Genomic DNA, 25,857 nt, shown 5'->3' with positions numbered 1-25,857 from the left:
AAAATGAATTTCAATTTCATAGGTATGGGGGGGGGGGGGGTTGTGGATCGCCATGCAAGTTTTCCTGTATATTTAAGCATACATCAGTAAAGACTTTTAACTAGTTATTGTACAAACTGCATAGTAGGTAGTAAGAACTTCAACTAGTTATACAAGCGATCTTAAAACACAACATAAGTTATAGACTTTAAACACAGCATATCATAAAAGAAAACATAAGAGATCACCTATTTAAACACAATGACCATTAATTGAATTATTAGTTTTCCAGCATATTCGATCACACATCAGTAAAGACTCTTAACTAGTTATGGTATAGACTGTGGACTAGATACAGTAGCAAGACCTTCAACTAGTTATACAAGAGATTTCAAAACAAAACATAAGAGGTTTAACTTTAAACACAAGAGATAATCAGATAAACATAAGAGATAGCTTATTAAAATACAATGATCATTAGCTGAATTATTTGTTTTCCTGCATATTTAATCACACATCAGTAGACAACTAGCTATGATACGAACTATAGAGACTAGATACATTAGCAAGAACTTCAACTAGCTATACAAGATCTATTTGAACAAAACAGGAGAGATCTTAACTTTAAACACAAGAGATAATATAACAAAACATAAGAGATCACTTATTTAAACATAAAGTTAACTGAATTATTAACTTTAAAAATTGTAAGAGATTGTTAACTTCAAAGAGATTGTAAACAGAAGATTATTAACTACAAAAATTGCAAGAAATTATTAACTGAATTAGAAGTTAGACAATACATGTTTTTTTAAGATTATTAAAGATGTCTTTTTTATTTTTATTTTACACTGGAACTAATTCGTAAAAGACTATCATAATAGTCACATATCAAATCCTCATACAAGCAAACAACACCACCTATGACAATACCAAGGCTCTTGAACCCTCAAACTATTGACTAATTCATTGAAAAAATTACGGAAATGACAATTTTCCTCCATTATCATGGGAGAGCCGAACAACAAAATGGAATTACCTCGTTTTCCCCAACTTCGACATTCTCTTCGTGTCGAGAAGCAGATTCATCTTCATTCTCTTCGTGTCGAGCAGTAGATTCATCGTCAGTCTCTTCGTGAGCAGCAGATTCATCCTTCTCTGACTCATCCCCACCACTTTCTTCTATTGTTTTCTCCTCCTCAATTGGCCGCTCTTCGTCTCTTTCCCCCTCAATTGTTTCCTTGGAAACCTCTTTTAACTCAACGTCATTCTCTTCGTGAGCAGCAGATTCATGCTTCTCTGACTTATCCCATCACTTTCTTCTGTTGTTTTCTCCCCATCAATTGCCCGCTCTTCGTCTCTCTCCTCCTCGGTTGTTTCCTCGAAAACTGCTTCTGATTCAGCGTCATTTCCATGGGTTGACCCAGAAATAGATTTAGAGGAAGGAGCTTTTTTGGTCATCTCTTAAAGATCAAATTCAATCAAAAAGTGAAAAGAGCAACACTTGGGGAGTAGAAGCTAACAGAACAATTTGCAGCCAATACAAGGGAATAATTTGTAGCCTAATAAAATTGAAGAAAATCAATGGAGATCGAAGAACTTTAGCTTGAAAATCAATGGAGATTATAGCCCAATTTGCAACTATGTCGTTTTTTGATGTTAGAGTGAAGAAACTTTAGCTTCTAGGATTTATTAATACACTTTTCCGTTGTTTTTGCAGAGATACTTGCAAGAGCAGATCCCAGTAGGAAAATTTATAGAAAAGTAAAAAAAATAAAATGAAATTCCTAAAACTAACAGGGTCATTTACCCAATATGAAATTGTAAGTGGTCATTACATCTCATTTCCTCTTTAGCGGTGGTGTCTGATGAAATTCATAGCTCTCAAAGTAGACGGCTAGTTCCATCGCTCGATTCACTCTCTCATTCTTGTCCTTTCATGTGGAGTAACTGTTACGGGACTCCTTCATTCTTGGCTTGGGCTTCTTAATCATAAGACTTTATCCGATCTGCCTTTACTAGAGTTGACAAGATCATCATCCACCATGTCCTAATGACAGACACACACTATTAATACCAATTTCTTGGCTTGGGTTTCTTAATCAAAAGACTTTATCAGATCTGCCTTTACTAGAGTTGACAAGATCATCATCCACCATCTCCTACCGACAGACAAACATACTATTAATACCCAATAACCCCTCGGTGTTCTTCAATGGAGGACGCTTACGCTCGATCTGTTTCTGAGGTATGTTCCCTTTCTGCTTAATCCCCAACTCTTTTGGGTGATACCTTGTATGAATTCCTATGCTGCAATTCCATTTTCAGGTTCTTGAATTCTTTGGCGTGGATCCAACTAAAGGTCTTACCGATATACAGGTGCACTTACCCCTCATTGACTACAATAACAACTATTCCATAATCCCCCAAACTATTTCACTACAATAACAACTATCCCATAATCCCCCAAACTAGTTAGTTATATGATCAATCCTCAATCTTCAATTGGTTAAGACCATTTGTGTCTTTCTTTAGCTGGGGTTAGAAAGGAGGGGTTCTAATCCTTATTCTCTCTCGTTTGCTTCCCAGGTTACACAACATGCACGGTTATATGGCAACAATGGTAATCCTTTCTTTCCTTTACTTCTCATGTGCCATCTTGTTCCAACTCTCCAAAAATGCTCCGACATCGCAACATAGCTCATGTGCTATGCCTGCATATTGGGGAATATTTTTGGGATCAGGATCCTTTTTAAAACTATAATGCTAATTACAGTGCTCTGTTGTGTCCTTCCTACAGTATCCCAAACTTAATTGGCTAGGCTGCATATCCTATTGCCATCTTGTATCTTTATTTGTTTTTGAAATTTTGAAACTATGAGTTTACAGGAAAAGAATACATGAAGTTGACTCCTTTGTGCCCTTAAATTCAGTAAGCGGAACATTTTAGGCATGCACACAGTTTACTTGCAGTGTACATTGGGCTAGTGCGAGTTGTCATTCCTATATTTGGTCTCTAAGTTTGGTGAGGTTTCTTTTGATGTAAAATTCCTAGTATATGTACGAGATTCCTTGCCAGGTCATTTTGAGAAGGACAAACTATTCCTCGAGTTAGGATCTTCTAGTTTTGTAACTTTACCAAGATTTGTGCTAGATTATAAGATCATCCTACGTCCAAGAGTATTTAGGTTCCGAATGTAGTTATGATGCTTAGATAGCCCCTACTTTCCAATTGTGTTGTAATTTTGGATATCGATGGATAGAAGTTGATGAGTTGATTGAGCAGCTAGTGAAATTTGGTAGTTATAATTGGTATGGTTGTGGAGAATAAAATCAAGTTTTTGGATCCAAGTGTTATGAGGCTACAAAATGTTAAACTGTTAGGTTGCATCTCGACTATAGTTGGTATAGCAGTTGTGTCTGCGTCAGCTTTCTCAGCTATTCCACCGGGTGCCTGCAATACCCTATCAGCATATGTACGGAAATTCTGCCTATCAAAGTTTAGGTAGATGGGAAGAATCTGCTTAGCCCTTTTTGTCTTTAGTTGATTAGTAAATTGGTTTTCCATGCTTTTTGTCTCCTTCATTGACCCCTTGAGACTCTTGAGGTATGTTACGCACTGCTTTATGATTCTGGATGGGTTGTCATGAATACAACAATGTTCTAACGGCCAGGAATTGTTTATTTAAGGAGAGGTCACTGTGATAGCCCTAAGCAATCACTCAAGTTTATTCTTTTTGTCTCTGACGCTATAAAAAATAATTTTTTCCATACCAATAAAAAAATGTTTTTTTCTTTCTAATTGGTATCTGTGGTGATAAGCTTTCTCTTCGACACAAATTATTAATGCAATCTGTTTAATAGGTCATAGTTTTTAATAATTGTGCATGGTTTTGTGACACGCTATGTTGCTCGGACTCTTCAAAATTGTCGACGGGTGAGTGTTGGATACTCCAAAAGTAGTGTATTTTTGGAGAATCCAACACGGGTGCAAAGATCATTTTTGGAGAGTCCGAGCAACGTAGGTTATACGTATATGCTTGTCATTTCCCTGATTTTTTCTTCTCTGATATCAATTTTCTCTTTGGTTGCATGTTTCATGAATCTTCTCAGTGTTGCCTCAAGAAAAAAGTAAGTTCTCTCTCCCCCCCCCCCCACCCCCGACCCCCCACACAAACCATATCAGACGCATATAATTCGGTTGTGTCTAAAATAGGGTAAAATATAGACATGCATAATCAAAAAGCTAACTTCGCTTTAGAGCCCGTTTGGATTGGCTTATAAGCTGGTCAAACCAGCTTATAAGCCATTTTTAACTTATTTGGGTGTTTCTCAAAAATAGAAAATAGCTTAAATTAAGTTAAAAAGTGCTTAAAATAAGCCAAAACCAAGAAGTTGCTCAACCCCAACTTATTTTTTTTTTTGGCTTAAAAGCCATTTTGGTTTGACCAACAACTTTACCTTTTAATCTCTTATATTTTCTGTTAATTCCAATACTACCCTTACTTCTAAAAACCCTTTAATCACTTTTATGCAAACACGTAATTGCTTATTTATAAAATAACTTTTAGCACTTAAAAAGTACTTTAAGCACTTATGCTTAGAAGCCACTTTTTTCAGCTAATCCAAACGGGCTCTTAGTTATGGAGATTTTATTCTTGTGTTTCATTTTATTACTGTAGTAAAAAATCTAGATTTTTGATGGAGGAGTCATGTTTTATTAGCATTTGTGAAAAAGATAGCAAAAACAGAGAAAGCTCTTATTCAATTTATATGGTACTGCAAGAGAGCTTTTTCTAGAGTAGCATATGGTAAAAGAGATAAGAAAACGTTCCTAATTGATGGTATTCTTATTTACTTTACACAAATATGTTCACATATTCTATTCACCCCCAATATTCCAACAATATTCAAGAAAGACAAACAAATAACGATATTATTTCATTTTGGTGATGATACAATGCATGTCTCTCTTTTATATTATTTCATTTTGGTGATGATACGATGCAAAATGATTTGCAATAACGTAAGCATTTTATTTTTCTGGTCCAATCCTAATCATTACATCTTCCTCTTAACTTAACGTCGCTACATTGAGATCGACTGTTTTTATAATTCTGAGCTATATAATGTCCTCAGGATTCTCTGCAAATCTATATAGATCTAGAGACCTCTCTTGAGTGACAAGTGTCCGAAATCCAAACATCAGATCAAAATCTGTCTCTCTTGCATACTTTCAAGATGTATTTTGGAGAATTTCTCCCATCCTATGTTAAATTAAAGAAAAATCCCATCCTTTATTCATCCGTTTCCATTGGCTGACTCCTCAAAGTGTGGTCATTGCGTGATTGGCTTAGGGGGCTACTCCCTTTCATTCTGATCATTTGGTTTCAATCTTTTCTTTTGCCATTGGAAAATCCCCATACCCACTTCCCAAGACAACTTTATATTGTGGTGTTTTAAGCGTCTAATGCCCATTCCCCTTCCTATATTGGTCACAGTGCTTTTCCACCTTACAAGATACACTTTTTTCGATATAGTTACCAGTTTCAAAAAAAAAAATAGATACACTTTTTTCTTTTTATTTTCTTCCTATTCCAGAAGTCCCTTCTAATTATGTCTTATCTTTTATCCACTTTTAATGAAATTGTGAGTAAAATAGACAGGTCTGAAATGGTATTCAACTCCATGTTTATCTAAGTCAGTCAGTCTTAGAGGGTAGGTAATGCATCTTTCGGGTGGTTAAGATTCTTTCAAATGTTCTACCACTCTACGCCATACACTTAGCTTTATGTTTGCTCCTAGTGGTATGCCTGATGTTGGTAATTTATCAACCTTACGTTCTCGTATCCATGAGAGCTGTTGAATATTTGCATCGTTGTCAAAGACGCCAAGCTTTAGAAGGCGCTGCAGGCCTATTAGAGCTTTAAGCGCAAAGCATATTTGAAGTGTGGGCTGTAGCATTAATGATGGTGGAATGAAGATAAAAGTAAAAAATTACATGTAATGCAAAGAAAGAAGTAACAAATTCATTTATAATGTTTTCCTTAACAATTAATGCATCTTTTTTGCTGTTTGTATTTATTGTTTTGTGCGACTTTATTCACTATAGAACTCATGGGTAATGAGGCACAAGCCTTAATTCCTTGCCTACACTTAACCGCAGCTTAAGCGAGGCAAAGTGCCCTTCTTGAGCTTTTCTGAGCTCCAGGGCTTAAGCGCACCTTAAATGAAGCATTTGACAGCACAAAGTAGTTGTTCTGTTCCTCATAGAAGAAAGGCTACTTTTTTCTCCAAAATTGACATGCAATCTACAGGCTACTGCAAAGGCCAATAAGACTATAATATTTTTTAACTGATCATCCTTGTCTTCACGAGAAAACTGTGAGTCATCTGCAAAGTGGATGCTGGAAGTCTGCACTTACTGTCACGGGTCCTTCCTACTGTGAAGCTAGTTATCCACCCCATCCGTTCATCCTTATCAGTTATTCTACTAAGACTATCCATCACAATAATAAATAAGGGTGACAATTGATCATCTTGTCCAAGGCCTCCAGAAGATTGAAAGAAGCCTTCACCCTTGCCATGTAACGCTGAGGATTTCAACAACAAAAACAACAACAACAGGCCCAAAGATAATCCCACCCTGTGGGGTCTGGGGAGGGTAGAGTGTACGCAGACCTAACCCCCACCTTGAAAGGTAGGGCGGCTGTTTCCGAAAGACCCTCGGCTCAAGAGAGAAAAAGAGAGGAAAACAAGGAACAAGACAAAAGGTCAGATAGGGCCAAGCATACCGAAAACAATATGAAAACAAGGAATAAACAAAAGCGAGAAAGTCATGGAAGAACAGTCCGGAAAGAAAGGAGCATTAACTACTACAGATAAATAAGATAAACAAAGTAAACGGCCCAACAAAAGAGATAAGGAAATTCCAAACTTACCACTCTATCTACTTTCACACTTCATTTTCTCTAGAAAAGAGATAAGGAAATTCCAAACTTACCACACATAGGACTTTTCTCCAAACTTACCACACATAGGACTTTTCTATGTCCTGTTTTAAATGATTCCTCGATTTCCTCCTTTTTGTGTTTAATCTAGGCACTCATTTGCAATATGGACTTAATTGAGATTTGCCTCTCCTGCGACCAAAGCATTCCGTGAATAGTCAAGCTCGGCATAAAAGGGCTTATTAATGTCCTGTTTGTTAAATGATCCCTCCATTACTCATTTGCAACGGGAACCTAATTTGAGATTTTCCTCTCCTGTGATAATTCTGTGAATAACAAAGCTGGGCATAATTTATCCCTTTCAGTCTCTTATTCATATCACCAAGCTGATTGGTATAAAGAACTTTAATTCCAAAGCCCTCCTTTTGTTTGGGATCAGGGAAATAATAGAAATATTTAGACCTCTTTCGAACTTCCTCTCCTTATATAACAGCCAAACATCTCCCCAGCCAAACATCTCCCAATGTTCCAGCATTTATGTAAAATATGAATACCTATCTGAATCTATCAGGTCCAGGGGCTTTGTCTAGATTGCACTGCTTTCTCCACCTCTTCTTCAAAATAGTGACATTCCAATACTCAATCCTCCTTTGTGATATACGGATTCCATATCCTCCCAACATTATCTCCATTCCTTTTAGTAATAGGGGAATTTGCAGTGTTCTGGAATATGAATTATTATTCGTTGAGTGTGTCACCTATGATTATAGTTTCAGCCGAATGCTGGTTTTTCATGACCCACACCATGACTTCTTGACTGCACCAAGCTATTGCTGGTTTCCACAATTCAATTCAGTTGAATAAATCTCATGCGTTGTGCTTATTAATTGGGACAATTTTCTTATGATAAGTAGTAATTAGTACATTGTTTCTTAGTTCTGTCTATGTATTATTATTTATTGCAGGCACTCCTTTCTGGAAGTTGGTGCTGAAGCAATTTGATGATTTGCTGGTTAAGATTCTAATTGCAGCTGCTTTTATTTCCTTTTTTTTGGCACTGGCTAACGGAGATACGATATTATCAGCCTTCATTGAACCTTCTGTAAGCTAACTTGACTTCTCTTTCTTACTGCCATTAGGGGACGGAGCGGGGGTACAATTCGGGGCAATTTTTCTTTTACCAAACATAAATTTCTAATGAATAAATAACACTAGTATGCCATATTGCTAATAGAATGAAAAGATATTATATAACTTAAGAACTTATGAACATTGTAATCTATACTTTTTCATTGTTTCCTTCGTGATTTTAGCACTTGATGTACTTTCTCCTTATAGTAGGAACAGAATCATGTTTTGATTGTATGATAGTAGCAATCACAAATATGAATAGGAAGAGCCGACTTGACAAAAATAGCTCTAAAGTAATACTTCATTATATTACAGTGAACATGCTCTCCACATGTGTTGATTGAACTAAAGAAAGTTTGTTACAGAGTGCCAAGAAAAGTATTCTGTTGGTACTTCTGTAGAACAAAATTCATATCATTTTTACGGTAATCCTTCTTGTTTTACCATAATTACAAGTTACGTTTACAGGTTATCTTGATGATATTGGCTGCAAATGCAGCGGTCGGGGTGATCACAGAAACAAATGCTGAAAAGGCTCTTGAGGTAAGATATTCAGTTTAGTGTAGAAGTAGTGACATTGCTGTGTTAACAATCCCATTCTTCAGGTTATTCTTTTGATTTCTGTCTCTGTTTAGTAGTTTGAATTCTATAACACCGCTTTATTTAACCTTGCTGTGGGAACCAAAAAAACATCCATTTTCTTTTGTGTCTGCGGTCTTGCGGTCTCTTGAACACTGTTTTTATTTTGAGTTCTTGTTCAATGAAGAATATCGTCTATGAAGTTTTGGAATATAAACGTTCGCCAGGTTTTTACAATTTTGTCTCTGGAAATTGTAATACTGTTTACGAGTTTGTAACTATTATGGAATAGGTGAGATATTGTGGTGCTAAATTCTTTATAGTTACAATTACAAAGGAGAAAAAAGAAATTTGTGGAACTGTTATAAGGTATCTTCCATAATACCTTTCACCTATAGGCACTGTATTGATTTATTAGCAAAACTAAAAACTCACAATGGCTAATTGCTGATTTTTTAAAACTCCCAATTTTCTCTTTTCGTAAAAAAATTGCTTCACGAAACGTTGTTAATCCTTCTGAATGAAGCATGAAAAGAACAGAGCCAAAGGAAAAAATAAACTGAAGTGGTATTTGGTGGAACTGCGGCGTCGAATGCTCTATCTTGTTCATTCTATCTTTTTGTCTTCTTTCTTTTCTTCTCTGGGTCATTTTCCAAAAGAGAGAATTTATAAAATGAATTCAGAAACTCGTTGTTCCATGTGTGTAATATCTTATTATATTTCCTATGTTAGCATTTTATCATTGCAGTTGGATGGATACGCATTTCAATTCTTATTATATAAGACAGGATACACATCACATTCTCATGTTACTACGGATTGTCATGTGTCGTCCATGCCTGGTGCTACTTGTCCTTCAGTGCGGTGGTTGATTGTCTCTGCCTCCTCTCCACATAGAAAGCATGTTGAACACAGATGTATATTCCTTTTTGTTAAATTATCGTTAGCTAACACTGCATTTCTAGCTAGTAGCCAAGTAAAGCATGCTACTGTATAGGGGATTTTGACCCTCCAAATCAGTTTCCAAGGCCAACCAACAATCTGATTTTTTGATACATTGTATTCTCTGTAAGCTCCTTTGACAGTGTAAGTACCTCGGCTATTACTTGACCATAGTACAGTCTTCAGATGTGGAAACTCCTTTCAACTGTTCCAAAGTGTGGTAGAATCCTGTTAGTTAAAAAAAAAAAAAAAAGTGTGGTAGAATCCTGTTGTTAATCTGTCAATCTTCCAGTCATTAAGTAACCTTCTGTAGCTCAATCTCCAACCTTGGTTTGTGCCATACCTTTCCAGCAGTTGAATTTTGTTGCTGACTCAAATTATAAATAAATGGGAATAGTTCCTTCAATGATCTTTGCCCTAACCATTTGTCTTCCGAGAAAGATATCCTCCCACCATTACCTACTTTACAGTAAGAGTTGTTCTTGAACTTTGGCCACAGATTCCTGATTGATTTCCATACTCTAACACCATAGGGGCCGACTACTGGCTTTGTCATCCAATTTCCCTCCATGCCATATTTCTGACTGATAACATTTTTCCAGAGGGACTGCTCATTTGCGACAATTAAATAGAACCTTGAAATTTGAATACAATTTGTAATTTGCAAGTTCTTTTGATTCTAAATTTGCAAATTACATTATACAATTTTGCATAAAAAATGAAATTGCATTCTTCTAAAAGTTACTCTCAACTTTCCAATATTTTTCACTAGGTATTCTCGTTGGAATTGACAATTATCGTTCAGTGGCATCAATTCCCTCGTCGCTTCGGTGGATAGTATCTCATTATAAGATGCGTCGTCTTGGTCATTTTCTTCTAGGTGACCAAAGTTTTTTCTCTTCGTTCTATCCAATCTCTGAATAAGACGGAAATCTCTAAGCTGTCATCCGCCAATGAGTGTCTCCGAGCTGAAATTGTTGCGCTAAAAGTGATTTCTGAAGTTACAGATGATGCTTGAATAGTGAACACATCTTGAGCCATTCTAGAAAGAATTGAAAATTGTTTTTCGTGCTTCCTCTAGTATTTCAATAATCCCTTGTTAATTAGTGAAGAGTGTGACTGAGTACCTCTTTGCTTATTCAAGTTTTACAGGATTTTCCATGTGCCTCTTAACAACCCCATCCTGCCTTGGCATGGGCCAGTTTTAAATGCCAAGGGTTATTTGCAAATATTACAAATTGCTTTTTGTATTTCCTTTTCTTGGGTACAAAATTGCCAAGCTTCTGATGTCTTTCTATGTGCTACTGGGACTCTAGTGGGAGGTATAGGAACTTCAGACTATGATTGAGTTTGAGTTGTAGCTGCTGGACTAATGGGTGTTTCATTTAATTCATCATCTTCTTCGTCATTCATATTGCCATAATCCCCCTAGCGTGCTTGTGGTGCTTCGTGATCTTGTCGCTCATTAGAATTAATATCATAAGAAAAATTGGTATTTCATCAACAAGAGTGAAATTATCTATAGGACTAGGATTACTAGAACTGCCAACTTTTTCCTTATCCCTACTAACATTCCATAAACATTGTAGGAGCCATTATGATATTTGCAAATTAAAAACAATAATTTATAATTCAAATAATATAATAAAATTTAGTACGAGAATTAAGTGAAAAATAGAACGAGTGCTCCAAACGTCAAAATTTTTAACTATAAACTGAAGTTGAAACTTGCTTCAGCTAGTTGCCAACTTTATCTCAGATAATTGGTGGCAATTTAATAGAAACTCACAATTTTAGAGAGAGCGGGAGAGATAATAACATTGGTGGCGAAAATGAAGAAGATTTGGGGGTATTTATAGTTAATAGTTAGGGCAAAGGTGTAACTTTATAAACTTGGGAGTTAAAAATAAAATTTGGGGTAGGGGTGCTTTGGGGGGTCGGGGCTCCAAAATGGCCTTTTAAGCCATTGCTAAAAATAACTGTTGAGAAATGACTGGAAATGGACAACAACAACAACAACATACCCAGTGAGTCCCACAATGCGGGTCCGGGAGGGTAGATTGTGTACGCAAAACCTTACCCCTACCTTAAGTAGGGAGGTCGCTTTCCTAAGACCCTACCAAGAAAAAGCATAGAAAGGTTAGATACGGGTAAATACCAAAGCAATTATGAAAATGAAAAAAAAACGAAAGTGAATAAGCCATGATAAACCATTTTGTGCAAACAGATACTCGCAGAAATCAAGGGACAAGAAACTAAAGATCAATGCAACTACTCGCAAGAAAGGATAAACGCGACTACTTACTAGCCTTCTACCCTGATCTGAGTCATCCATACCCTCCTATCTAAGGTCATGTCCTCGGTAAGTCAAGATGCACCATGTCCCGTCTAATCACCTCTCCCAATACTCTCTTCGCCTACTTCTACCTCTTCCGAAACCGTCCATACCACCGTCGCACCTCCGCACCGGGGCATTTGTGGTTCTCCGCATCACATGCCCAAACCATCTCGCCTCGCTTCCCGCATCTTGTCCTCCACCGAGGCTACTCCTACCTTGTCTCGATAACTTCATTCCTAATCCTATCGCTCCTAGTGTTCCCGCACATCCATCGCAAAGATTCTCATTTCTGCCACTTTCATCTTCTGAACGTGAGACTTCATAGTGTGGCTTAGCAGCTTGATCCCTCTTTAGTTGTTGCAACTTTGAATGTCGCCCTTGTTCTTGTACAATGGAATTATTGTACTGCATCGCCATTTTTCGGGCATCTTAGCCATCTTAAAGATGACATTAAATAACCGAGTCAACCACTCTGCACACCCTCGCCCAGCCTTCCAAAATTCCCCAGAAATCTCGTCGGGCCCGGACGCTTTTCCCCTACTCATCCTACGAACAACACCCTTAACTTCCTCAATCTTTATACTCCTACAATATCCAAAATCACGACACCTCTCGGAGTACTCCAAGTCTCCCAACACAATATCTCTGTCCCCTTCGTCGTTCAAGAGTTTGTGGAAGTATGACTGCCATCTCTGTCTAATGAGAGCGTCCTCCACCAGTACCCTGCCATCCTCGTCCTTGATGCACCTTACCTGATCCAAGTCACGCGCCCTCCTCTCCCTCGCCTTGGCTAGTCGGTACAACTTTTTATCCTCGCCTTTGTCCTCTAGTTCTGCATACAGGCGTTCAAAAGCGTCGTTTTTTGCCGCTGTAACCGCTAACTTTGCCTCCTTCCTCGCCATCTTATACAATTCCCTATTCGTCCGCTTCTCCTCATCATCCTTGCTGTCTACCAACTTCGCATACGCTACCTTCTTTGCTTCTACCTTCTTTTGAACTTCTCCATTCCACCACCAGTCCCCTCGGTGCCGGCAACGACTACCCTTCGAGACCCCCAGCACCTCTCTAGCTGCTTCCCTAATGCAACTGGCCATCCTATCCCACATGTCGGTCGCCTCCCCACTACTCTCCCAAGCTCCCATAGTCCTCAACTTCTCCCCCATCTCCAGGGCACCCGTCATGGTCAAACTTCCCCATTTGATCCTAGGCTTGACATCCACGACTTTCTTTCTCTTCCTCATCTTGATCTCCAAGTCCATCACCAAGGGCTTATGCTGGGTCGTTAGGCTCTTACTCGGAATCACCTTGCAGTCTTTATAGAGACCTTTATCGCCCTTCCTAAGGAGTAAAAAGTCTATTTGCGTCTTAGCCACCGAACTAAGAAAGGTTACCAAGTGCTCCTCCTTCTTCGGGAACTCGAATTGGCTACCACCAGCCTAAAGGCTTTTGCGAAATCCAACAGTGCAACTCCTCCGTTCCTGTCCCCGAAACCACAACCTCCATGCACATCGTCATATCCCTCCGAAATTGACCCGATGTGTCCATTGAAATCTCCTCCTATGAATAGCTTCTCAGTGGGCGGTATACCTCCCACCATCTCGTTCAAATCCTCCCAAAAACGTCTCTTCTCCTCCTCTCCCAAGCCCGCTTGAGGCGCGTAAGCACTAATAATGTGCAAAATAAACCCTTCAACGACCAGCTTAATCGTCATCATCCTATCATTGACCCTCTTAACCCCTACCACCTGGTCTCTCAAGTCACTATCTACTAATTTGCCTACCCCATTCCTATCCCTCGACCTACCTGAGAACCATAGCTTATGCTCGTCCATATCTTTAGCCCTGGATCCTACCCATTTAGTCTCTTGGATACAAGCTATATTAATCCTCCTCTTCTTAAGAATCTTAACTGGTTTAATGGACTTCCCCGGTAAAGCCCCAATATTCCAAGACCCTACTCGCAGACTAGAAACTCCCTTAACCCACCTACCCTCTCCAACCCTCACCCCCGTCCGAGAACATGACCTTGGTCAACCATCGTCTACCAAAGCCAGTAAAGCAAATATAAACTACTCAAATAGGCAAGAATCAATACTAAAACACAATTTAGCAATAATCTAGATGAAAGTCTAAATACTACGACAAGAACAGTATAAGTAATGCAAGAATGTAAATTAGCTACAAGGATAAAAAACAGAGAATTAAGAGATGCAACCGAAGGTGCCAACTCCAGTTAGACAGAACCTGCTCACGCCAGTTCACTGTTCTCGTTGGAAACACTGTTCACGCTGTAAACTCGAATCTGCCGGAACTGGATTCGCAGGCCCCAATAGGCGGAAAAAGGGGCAAGGAACACAAGAAAGAAGAAAGGAGAGAAGACAAAGAAGATAGGAGAAGAAGATTTTTTTGGGGGGGGGGGGGATATAGGGCTGTCACAAACCCTAGGAGAGAGACAAATTACCTGGAGCGGCCTCCGGGAGGTTGCTGGCCGGAGTTGGAGGGTGGGGGTGGGAGAGAGAAAGAGAGAGCAAATTAGGCAATGTTTACAAGATTATAACTGGCTGCTACTTCTGAAATGGAAATCTTTGATACTAATTCAGGGGTGAGATAGATGGCGTCGCAGTACTAAATGAAGCAAAGAGGCATTTACAGGAAGCAATGGCACTTTAACTTTGGATGCTCAAATATTTACAGGAAATGGACAGTTGTTAAATTTTTTTCTTAAAAGAAAGGACTAGTGTGCCGGTCTTGGTCCGGCCGCTTAGGGCCCCCCCCTCTTAAGTTGTCCTAGGGCCGTACCGGTCTCGATAACAGGTCGGATCGGCACCGGTCCCAAAAACTGGTCGGGTCGGTATCGCGCGGTCCGGTCCACTAGATAGGCATAGCCGAGTTACACGTGCGGGAAGGTGTTGGATAATGCTACGTGTATCTTTCATTAATTGTCTAAGAGTTTTCGAAGGGGTTTAAATAGTCCCGACTACTCCACTCATTGCATTTAGGTTTGGGTTAGTTCTCAGATTCTTTCACAGTTATAAATATAGCATATCGTGTATTAGTTTTGTCTGGTTTGTGTTATCACTTTTGCCTATTTTAATCTCTTGTGTATTGAAGAATAACTAGTACCGTGTTTTAGCTTCTGTAGACATTAAGTGTACATTTGGTTAACATGCTAGTTATGCGGAGTTATAATGCGTTGTCTTTTATTGAATGAAGTAAGTAGAATATAATTAAAGGCATCGAGGGTATGCAAGAGTTACAAAACTGGAGAACCTGTAAGGTGAAGAAGTACAAAAAAAAAGAACTTATAGAAATGCAAGGTAAGGCTAAGTACAATAGACCCTTGTGGCCGGCCCTTCCTTGGACCCCGTGCGTAGCGGGAGCTTAGTACACCGGGCTGCCTTTAAAAAAAAAAATAGAATCAAGGAGCTGATAAATTCCAAAAAGAGGTCTAAATGATTTACCGGCTACTGGTTAGCCCAGCTAAGAAGGTTAACTTAACAAATATCCTTGGGAGAGCAAATTTGAGTTGAGACCCCATCAAGACATCTAGGGTTTCTTTTTGACCCTAAACACCAAATGATACAGACATGTACCATGATCCAGATTCTCTTGATGGTTTTTCAACTTTCCTAGAGCTCCTGCTTGCATATGCTTCTTTGACAGTGAATGGCATGGACTATTTTAGACCAAAAATAGCTAAGAACATAGTCAAAAATTTGTGGTGATTGGGCAGTTAAAAAAAGAAAAAGAAAAGATCGTTGATGCTTTCTGAGGCAGCCTTACACATGCTTTCGTCCATGAGATATTATAGGTTTGGCACATTGTGGTAAATCTTTTGACGCTAACTCCTTGTCTAGATTTATCAATATTTTCGTTGCTGCTGTTCGACCTTCACCTTCTTTTTGTTAGATTTTCTAATAGTTGTAGGAACCTATGTTGCTCGGACTCTTCACTTTCGGTGCCGTACCTATGTCTACATGGTGTGGGAGTGGGACCCGATCTAGTCAACCAATTTTGGGTACTTCGACCAAAATCGAGGTAGAAATTCCGGACAAATTCAATGATTTATGTAATCAAAACAAAAGCTATGGTGAAATTGAAGAAAATAGAATAACTTGTATATGGAATTCCTATGTCACTCCTTGTCCTTTTATCTCCCCTTGATCAATATTTTCTCCTCAAGTTTTTCACATAATATCTCATAATTTAGGTTTCATAACTCTAGTTTTAGAATTAATTTTTTTTTTTTTGCTAAATCCCCGAACCCGTATCCGTACCCACGACTCTTAAAATTTAGATCATGATGAATTCGACCTCTAGATCCGTATCCGACACCCGCACCCGAGTCCAAGCAACATAGGTAGTAACGCTATCCATTTGGGTATTATTTTGCTGATGACAAACCTCTAGATTGGTGTTTAGCTGTTATAAGGACACCATTAAATTAGGGTTTAGGGAATGGGGGGCGGATGTGATAGAGGTTAATAAAGGGGAGTTCATGCTAAGGGTGCGGTTCAAAAATATTGGCAGTGGGATGGAGTGGGGTTTTGGGGGCATTTATGGACCGGTGGGGGAGGGGTCAAATGAGTTTTTTGGGGAAGAATTAGGAGCTAGGTTCGGGAGGTGGAAAATTCCTTGGGTGTTAGGTGGGGATTTTAATACTATTAGATTCCCGGAGGAGAGGATGGGGGTAGGGTGGTTTCAAGGGCTATGGAGGATTTATCGGAGTTTATTGATAACCACTTTCTTATTGATTTGCCTTTGATAGGTGCCTCGTTTACTCGGTCCATGTAGGAGGATTCAACTTTTAGATCGAGACTAGACAGATTTCTTGTGTCTAGTTTTCAGGAGGAGTTGACACCTAATGTGATTCAGTTTCCTCTCCCACGATTGGTGTCAGACCCTTCTCCTGTCATGTTGGATAGTAGTAGAGTAAGACGAACGAGGTTTCCTTTTAGATTCGAGAACATGTGGCTACCAGAACCTGATTTTAGGGATAGAGTGGCCGGATGGTGGAGTGGTTATTTGTTGGAAGGGAGGCCTCCTTTTAGGCTTGCCAATAAGTTGAGAATGCTAAAAAATGACTTAAGAGAGTGGAACAAAGAGGTGTTTGGAGTTTGGTAGGGTAGAGGTGAATATGAGGGAGATTATAAATGAAGTGGGAGAGTTAGAGAGAGTGGAAAGGGGGAAGAGAGTTAGAAGAGAGGGAGAAGGAAAGGAAAGAGGGGTTGAACAGGGAATTAGTTGATCTGGCTTTGGCCTAAAAGACTAGTTAGAGACAAAAATCGAGGGCGTTGTGTTTAGAGCAGGGGGATTCCAATACTAAATTCTTCCATAGGATAGCAATTGCTAATAGGTGAAGGAACTTCATAGAATCGGTGGAGGTTAATAGGGTGGTGCATATGGGGGAGGAGGAAGTAGAGGGGGTAATTGTAGATTTTTACAAGCATTTGTTTGAGGAGGAAGTAGATTGAAGGCCTAAGTTTGAGGGTTTAGGGTTCAATCATATTGTAGGGGAGGAGTGTGAGTGGCTAGAGAGGGCAATCGAGGAGGAGGTGAAAAAGGCGGTGGAGAGTTGTGCGGGTGACAAAGCTCCTTTGCGCTGATGGTTTTTCTTTGTTTTTTTTTTCAACATTGCTGGAATACAGTCAAATTTGATGTGATGGATACTATTGCTGAGTTTCAGGAAAGAGATGAATTCGAAAAAAGTTTGAATGCTTCATTTGTTGTCATTATCCCTAAGCGGGAGGGAGCCTCGTGCATGAAAGACTACAAACCTATTAGTTTAGTTGGAAGCATCTATAAGATCATCTCGAAGGTGCTTTCCATTAGACTTAAAAAGGTGTTACATGAGACTGTCTCCACTTCACAAAACGCTTTTGTGGCGGATAGATAGATTTTGGATGCAACTTTGGTAGCGAATGAAGTGGTGGATTCGAGAAGGAAGCAAGGTGTGCCAGGTGTACTATGCAAGCTTGATCTTGAAAAAGCCTATGATCATGTGAAATGGAGTTTCCTAGATTCCATCATGCTTTAGATGGGATTTGGGAATAAGTGGAGTAAATGGATCAAGTTTTGTATTTTCTCAGTAAGATACTCAGTGCTTGTGAATGGCAATCCATGCGGTTTTTTAGGAGTTCGAGGGTGTTGAGACAAGGGGATCCTCTATCTCCGATATTATCCTAGTTATGGAAGCCTTGAGCAGGATGATGGATAGAGCTGTCATGGGAGGTTTCTTGAGGGGCTTTAATGCAACAGTTAGGGGTGTTGCGTCAGGATCAGTTTGTCACTTGTTGTTTGCGGATGATACCTTGGTTTTTTGTGATGCAGCTGTGAATCAACTGGATTATTTAGGCCAAGTGCTTACTTGGTTCCAGGTGGTGTTAGGTCTTAAAATTAACTTAAGGAAGGGTGAGATTATACTAGTTGGGGAGGTGGATGACATTGAGATACTTGCTCAGGTTCTGAATTACAGGGTTGGGACTCTCCCGACAACCTATCTTGGACTATCGCTAGGTGCTTCGGACAAGGATATTATAGTGTGGAGCCGGTTCTTCAGAGGGTTGAGAAGAGATTAGCAAGGTGGCAGAAAAGATATTTGCCCGAAGGCGGGAAAGAAGTGCTTATCAAGAGCACTTTATCGAGTATTCCCACTTATTTCATGTCTTTATTTCATGCTTCAGTTTGGATCACTCATAAATTGGAAAAACTTCAGAGGAATTTTCTTTGAGATGCGGTGGTTGGCGCAAAGAAGTTTCACTTGGTGTGGTGGAAGACTGTAACATCTCCCAAAAAAGGGGAGGTCTGGGAATTAAGGATTTGACAGTTTTTAACAAAGCTTTACTAGGCAAATGGCTTTGGAGATACGGGATGGAGGTACAAGCTTTTTGGAGAGGTGTGATAGTTGATAAATATGGAGAAATGGAAGGGGGATGGAGAACTAGAGATGTCAATATGCCTTTTTGGGTGTGGATTGTGGAGGAATATATTGAAGGGATGGGATGATTTTTGCGCAAATATCTCATTCAAGGTAGGAAATGGATGGAGAGTGAATTTTTGGGGTCATAAGTGGTGTGGGGATACCTTAATGAAAATTGATTTTCAGAGCTTGTTCAGAATATCTTGTCAAGGAGATTTGTTGGTCCAGCAACTTAGGGGGATACAAGGTGGAGAGAATTTTTGGGATTTGAGATTTAGAAAGGACTTCCACGATAGAGAGGTGATTGAGTTTCAAAGATTGTTGGCCCTTCTAGATAGGCAAGTCAATCTAGTTGATACCCTGATGCTTTGTGGTGGGGTTTGGGGAATAATGGAATTTTCTCTTTTAAATCTTTCTATGAGAGACTTTTGGTTAGGGAGGAGGATTCGTTTTCATGTGATGCAATATGGATGCCACAGGTACGTAGGAAGGTGTGTTTTTTCTCTTGGTGTTAGAGGGGTGATCTTGACGGCGGAAAATCTTAGGAAGCGGAAGGTTCTTTGTGTCAGCTGGTGTTACATGTGCAAGGAGACGGGCAAGGACGTGAATCATCTTCTTCTACATTGTGGTTTTACCATGAGGTTATGGTGGGATATGCTTCGGTGGTTGGAACTTCTTGGGCTATGCCAAGAACTGTGCTTAATTTGATGTTTTGTTGGACGAGAGAGAGAGAGAGAGAGGGAGAGGAAGAGGAAGAGGAAGAGGAGAAGACGTAAGGCATGTAATGTGGTTCCTCTTGCGATGATGTGGGTGGTTTGGAGAGAGAAATAGGAGAGCTTTCGACGGGGTAGAGTCGAGTTTTAGTTAGTTGAGGAGTTGCCTCCGGTCTCTTATTTTCTTTTGGTGCACCCATAAAATTCCTAGTTGTATAGAAGAATGGGTGGATTTTGTAGAGAATAATATTTTGTAGATTCTTTACCTTTTGGTATACCCCTTGTATACGGTCTGTTTTATGGCCATGTTTATAAATGAAAATACCTTTACCTGATCAAAAATAAAAATAAAAATAAAAATAAATATTGTGCTGATGCTGTAATCTCTAACTTTTTATTTAATTCATCTATACCTTTCTAAGTTGTTGGTTAGTAACTTCTGTTTTCTCTCTATCAGCTCCAGGCAGTACAAACCTCTTTCCATTGAGCGAATAAACCACGGTTCATGGTGATATTAGAAATTCTTGTTTACAAACTATCCTGAAGTTGATAAATTATATCCTAAATGGTTTTGGGTTAAGCTCATTGTTATTTTGATTGAGCTACATAAATATGCTATGATATTACTGAAATGTACAGCCTAGATATTAACTAATTTAAACAAAGAAGAAAAAAAGGTGCAAACTAAAGGATCTAGTAATTTCTTATGCTGTCCTGTAGAGGTGTCAAATTGGCGGGATCGGTCAATTTTGGGCAGGTCAAAATGGGTCAAGCTAATAAATGTGTCATAACCCAACCGGCCCAAAATCTACTCGTGTCAACATGGTTTGGGGGTCAAAAATGTGTAACATAACAGGTTATAAACCAACCCCCACACCCCACAACATGACCCAACTTTTTCTGTCCTTTTCTTTTACACTATTATCGCTCTGCAAGAGTGTTGGGCTGTCCAGGCTGCAGAGCTCAAATTCTTTGCAGTTTCTTGGTCAACTAGGTTAAGTTTCTTATTCGCAAGAGCTGGTAAGATAATCCTAGAGTCATTCAGTTCGTAAATTATGTTGTAAGTGATGATTATTCCATCGATAGTGGCTTGATCTTCATATGATGAAGTTAGACCACAAATGTTTATTTCTTAACAAAGAAGAATGAGCCATATTTACAATAACAGATACTTTGAATCGAATGAAATTAAATTAGCTTTACCTGAATAGTTCTTGATAAATTAATCTGTTGAATTGGGAATATCTTGTTAAGTCATAATATGGGACGCCATTCTTTTTTATAATAGATGAAATATTTTCAAATATTAAAAGATTGGGTAAGAGAAAAATACGAAAGAGAATGGACCACCAGATATAAAATTAAAAGCAAAGGATAGATAAAGATAGAATAGAATGTACAAGTTTACCTCTATGTTTCCTGCAACAGCAGTAATGAATAGGAAGAGCAAAACATAGGAGTCTGGTTGAGAAATCTGGAAGAGGAATGATATAACAGAAAATGACCCATTGGTTGGGTTGAATTCGGGTTACATTATGACCCAATCTATTCCACGGGTCATTTTGGGTCAACCCGTTCTGACCTGCCAGATCTTTTATTAAAGCCTAACCCATTTTAGTTCGGATGGAGTGGGCGGGTTACACACTAATGGGTTAATTTTTGCCACCTCTACTGTCACTGTATATCTTTCTCCATCAGTATTTGGCATTTTGACTAACTATGTTACATGGAGGAAAATGTTGAGATTCATAAGATGTATCAATTTTTTGTAGCTGTTATGATCTGTCTTGTCGATCATCTACTCTTGAACTTCTTAACTCACAGAGCTAATTGCAGGAGCTACGTGCATACCAAGCTGACGTTGCTACTGTCCTGCGCAATGGTAATTTGAGCTCTTCCTAGTTTTGAATTCTCTTATCAGTTGGTGAAAGTTTTTCTTTGTCATTAGTGCCTATGGATAGTCCTTTAAGCCTCTAACATGATTCTGATCTCGATATGAAATCTATACATCATCCTTGGATCCAGTACATAAAGGCATGGCATTGTGAAATTTCTTTTCCTGCTTCTAAACAAAACCTTGACAGCTTTTACATATCGCTTTCAGTCATTTCCTTTTTATTTCCTTACTTGATTAGCATTTTCAACATATCGTGCTTAACTATCATGTGAAATTGATCTGAAATTGATCTATCAGGTTGTTTCTCAATATTACCTGCAGCCGACCTTGTCCCTGGAGATATTGTAGAATTGAGTGGTATGTTGAGTCTTTTAGCTTTATCAATTGGAAAATTGAATAAGATTGTTATTATATTGTTATACTCATCCTCTTTTATTTTGCACTAAGATTTTCTTTGTGACCTTTCCATGAAATGTGAAGTTGGGTGTAAAATTCCAGCTGATATGAGAATGACCGAGATATTGAGCGATCACTTACGTGTTGATCAGGCAATTTTAACAGGTACACTTGGCCTTATAAATGATAATGTCTTTTAATTGCCTAACTGATTTATGAAATTTGGCCTTCCATTGCCAATTATTTTGTTGAGAATGCACGAAAAGACACGAGTTAAAGAATTCATAAATAATGTGAATGTAGTGAACTCTTTATAAGGTTGAGGTAAGGTCTGCGTACACTGTACCCTCCCCAGACCCCACCTGGTGGGATTATACTGGGCATGTTGTTGTAGTGAACTCTTTAGCACAAGGTAGGGTTTAGGTTTGCGTACACACTACCCTCGTGTCTTTGTTGTTGTTGTTGTTGTAGTGAACTCTTTAGCATTTTGGGAGGCTAGAATTATGAACAATTTTTTCTTTTGAGAATGGTAGAGTGAATTATGAATAATTGTCTACTATGATGTTTCCAAATGTACCAGCAAAAAAGGGCGATCAATGATAATTTCATCACAAACAACTTATAGTTTAGAGGAATAGTACGTTTCTAAGACCTTATGCTACAAAATTGAGATTAAACTGATCAATGTTAAGAAATGGATCTTGGCTTGACGGGAGGATGCCCAAGTCCATATAAGGAGACCAATGACCTCATCCCCAACCGATGTGGGAATTCAACACCCTCCTTCACGCCCAGGACTGGACATCTGGAGCGTGGACAATATAAGGCGGCGGCCCAACATCGGGTAAACAATTAATTTGGATGAGCCTGGCTCTAATATCATGATAAAGAAATAGATCTTGGGCCTAACTCAACCCCAAAAGCTAGGTCATGAGGGGAGGATTGTCGAAAGCCAAATAAGGAGACCAATGACCTCATTCCCAACCGATGTAGGAACTGAACAAAAATAAATCATTTGATGGTATTGACATTAACAAGCTTAATTCTTAAATCTTAAAGTGTATAGCTGTTAATACCAAATTAAAGGGAATCATAACTAAAGTATGAAAGCTGTATGCAGATTTTCTTGAAAGGTATCAGTTTGATAAGTTATCAATTATTAGGTGTCAGAGATACTAATTATGGGACACGAAATTAGTTTTGCGATACTTTACTGATGATGGGTGGGTAGTGCTTTGGGATATTAATTACTATTGGAGTGCCAATATTTTATTATGCCATTTTTTAAACCTTTTCTTGAAATATTCAGAGTTCTTAAAATGTTTCACTGATGAAATGAGATTGATTAGGAAGTAAAATTGAATAAGGTTTGCCAATCAGTGTACCTTTTTTATTGTTTGCTGCTTTTGATTGTGTATATAGAAGCTAATCAGAGATATTCATTTTAGTATCTTTAGTTCCTTTTCCTTTCTTTTGTTTTTCTTATGCTCATCTCCTTTTTGTTCTGGTGACAGGTGAGAGCTGTTCTGTGGAAAAAGAGCTTGATGCAACGACTGCTACAAATGCAGTATACCAGGATAAGACAAGCATCCTCTTTTCTGTAAGTTGTTATTAAAACCAATTCTGTGGAGTATACTATATAAAGGAAAGCTGGGAGCGTGAATTTTTCTTAAATGGTCCATCATGCTGTCAGTGACAATGTACTATGGGAGATGATAATACTGGTCGATTTAAAAATTTTAAAAATGGGAATCTGTGAGTGAACTTTGTATATGTGAGAAAACATTATTATTGAATTGTGTATCTATATTATTACATTGAGCCCTATTTATAGACAGTACATCCTAATCCTTTTCCATGTTGGATACTATATACAAATACTGTTCCTATTCCTATTCCTATTCCTATTCTAAAACTACCCCTCAAGCTGGTGCATACAAGTCATATGTACCTAGCTTGTTATAGATGTATCTAATACGAGGGCCACTGAGTGACTTGGTGAAAATATCCGCAAGCTCTCGACTTCCCAAATTTAGTAACAATATCTCCGGAGAGTATCTTTTCCCTGACAAAGTGACGGTTAATCTCAATGTGCTTAGTTCTTTCATGAAATACCGGATTTGATGCGATATGAAGGGTCCCTTTGTTATCACACACAAGTTTCATTTGACTGATTTCTCCAAATTTTTGTTCTCTGAGTAATTGCTTAATCCAAACTAACTCACAAGTTGCTATAGCCATTGCTCGATATTCTGATTCAACACTAGATCGAGCAACGACACTCTGTTTCTTACTCTTCCAGGACACCAAATTACCTCCTATTTTTCTGAAACTGGTAACTGTATTGTATTCCATATGAGCAAAACAGTACATAGGTTGTACTGAAACCATATCTACAAAAGTACTCCAAGACTACTATTCTAATCTTATATTGAATCTAATACATCAATAATGTACATAGTATCATCTGAGTAAGCCTGATTACATCAAAAACAAAGCAATAAAATACAATTCAACTTGACCTTCTGCACTCCATTCTCTATACTCTCAAAACATCTGGAGTTTCTCTCCTTCCATATTGCCCAGCGCAGGGACAATTCTCCATCTGTTTCTGTTCTTTGCCTGTAATCTTGCCTCTTCCCAACTCTTTAGAGCCTCTGAAACCTTGCCAGGCATGGTCCAGGCTATACCTTTGAGATTTAAAAATATTCTCCAAAGCTGTTGTGTAAACTTACAGTGTAGAAACAGATGGTTAACTGTCTCTGCCGTTTCTCCACAGAGGAAACATCTAGGGCATAAAATTATCCCCCTTTTCATCAAATTATCCTGTGTAAGAACTGCTTCTTTAGCTAAAAGCCACACAAAGCAGCAAACTTTATGTGGGATTTTGGGTCTCCAAATGTGTTTCCAGGGCCAGTTGGTAATCAGTCTATCAGAGGGTGATCCTGCATAATAAGAATATCAAGCAATGGCTATAGCCTATTAACACACAATATTCGGATGTAGAACGTCTATCAGAGGGTGATCCTGCATAATAAGCATCTGTATATCCAACGCTCTGCTCATGGCCCCGATCTTCGAAAAGCAGTCCTTTACCTGGAGCTGTAACATATCGCAGAATGCGGAGAACTGCATCCCAATGACTATCACAGGGAGAATCCATAAACTGACTTACAACACTCACAGGAAACGAAATGTCAGGTCTAGTCACTGTGAGATAATTCAACTTACCAACCAGCCGCCTATATCTTCCAGGATCACTGAGTGGCTCCCCCTGTCCTGGCACGAGTTTAGCATTCGGATCCGTAGGAGTGTCAATGGGTCTACATCCCATCATTCCTGTCTCCTCAAGAATGTCTAAGGTATACTTGCGTTGCGAAATAACAATACTTGACGTGGATTGGGCAACCTCAATACCTAGAAAATACTTCAGTCTGCTAAGATCTTTAGTTTGGAAATGCTGAAAGAGATGTTGCTTTAAATTAGTGATACCATCCTGATCATTGCCAGTTATAACGATATCGTCAGCATAAACCACCAAATAAATATTCAAATCTGGATGCAAATTACCATTTTCCAAAAAAAGAATAAATATTCAAATCTGGAGCAGAATGTCGATAAAACACGAATGATGCCGTTTCACGAGAGTTATCTTAGAACTCCCGAATTATCGTCTTTGAATTTACCAAACCAGGCTCGAGGAGACTGTTTCAGACCATTAAGTGATCGACGTAATTGACACCTGATTAGACTCCTCCTGAGCAACAAAACCAGGTGGTTGCTCCATATAAACTTTCTCCTCAAGATCACCATGGAGAAAAGCATTCTTAATGTCCAACTGATAAAGAGCCCAATGCGGACATCAGCCATGGATAGAAAAAGACTGACAAATGCTATTTTAGCCACGGGGGAGAAAGTTTCACTGTAATCAAGCCAAAATATCTGTGTATACCCCTTCGCAACAAGGCGAGCCTTAAGCCGATCAATTTGTCCGTCCGGACACACTCGTGTGTA

General features: G+C 38.8%; 2 protein-coding genes across 7 annotated transcripts in view; one reads left to right on the top strand and one right to left on the bottom strand.

The window, feature by feature from the left end:
• Positions 1–465: 465 nt before the first annotated feature.
• Positions 466–1,440, bottom strand: LOC132064891 (uncharacterized). Its single transcript, XM_059458056.1, has 3 exons — positions 1,296–1,440; positions 1,019–1,251; positions 466–477 (listed from the first exon to the last, which is right to left on the bottom strand). The coding sequence occupies exons 1-3, from the start codon at positions 1,438–1,440 to the stop codon at positions 466–468; spliced, it is 390 nt and encodes a 129-aa protein (XP_059314039.1).
• LOC132055026 (calcium-transporting ATPase 3, endoplasmic reticulum-type) overlaps positions 1,137–25,857 on the top strand; it is a 91,381-nt gene continuing 66,660 nt past the window's right edge. The window contains exons 1-10 of one of the 6 annotated variants that reach the window (XR_009414530.1): positions 1,137–2,227; positions 2,308–2,358; positions 2,569–2,602; positions 4,093–4,110; positions 7,895–8,031; positions 8,529–8,603; positions 21,387–21,432; positions 21,745–21,804; positions 21,928–22,008; positions 23,358–23,443. Coding sequence is in view for 5 of the 6 variants with exons in the window: in XM_059446882.1 (XP_059302865.1) it covers positions 2,195–2,227; positions 2,308–2,358; positions 2,569–2,602; positions 4,093–4,110; positions 7,895–8,031; positions 8,529–8,603; positions 21,387–21,432; positions 21,745–21,804; positions 21,928–22,008; positions 23,358–23,443 (621 nt within the window). In the remaining variant the exon portion in view is untranslated. Of the gene's footprint in view, positions 2,228–2,307; positions 2,359–2,568; positions 2,603–4,092; positions 4,111–7,894; positions 8,032–8,528; positions 8,604–14,446; positions 15,957–21,386; positions 21,433–21,744; positions 21,805–21,927; positions 22,009–23,357; positions 23,444–25,857 lie in introns of those variants that run through there. The other 5 variants (XM_059446882.1, XM_059446883.1, XM_059446880.1 and 2 more) reach the window with 5 other exon arrangements.

Source organism: Lycium ferocissimum, chromosome 1, assembly GCF_029784015.1.
Source record: "Lycium ferocissimum isolate CSIRO_LF1 chromosome 1, AGI_CSIRO_Lferr_CH_V1, whole genome shotgun sequence".
Lineage (NCBI taxonomy): Eukaryota > Viridiplantae > Streptophyta > Magnoliopsida > Solanales > Solanaceae > Lycium > Lycium ferocissimum.
Note: the sequence above shows the minus strand (reverse complement) of the source record. Positions and strands in the feature narration are given on the sequence as shown.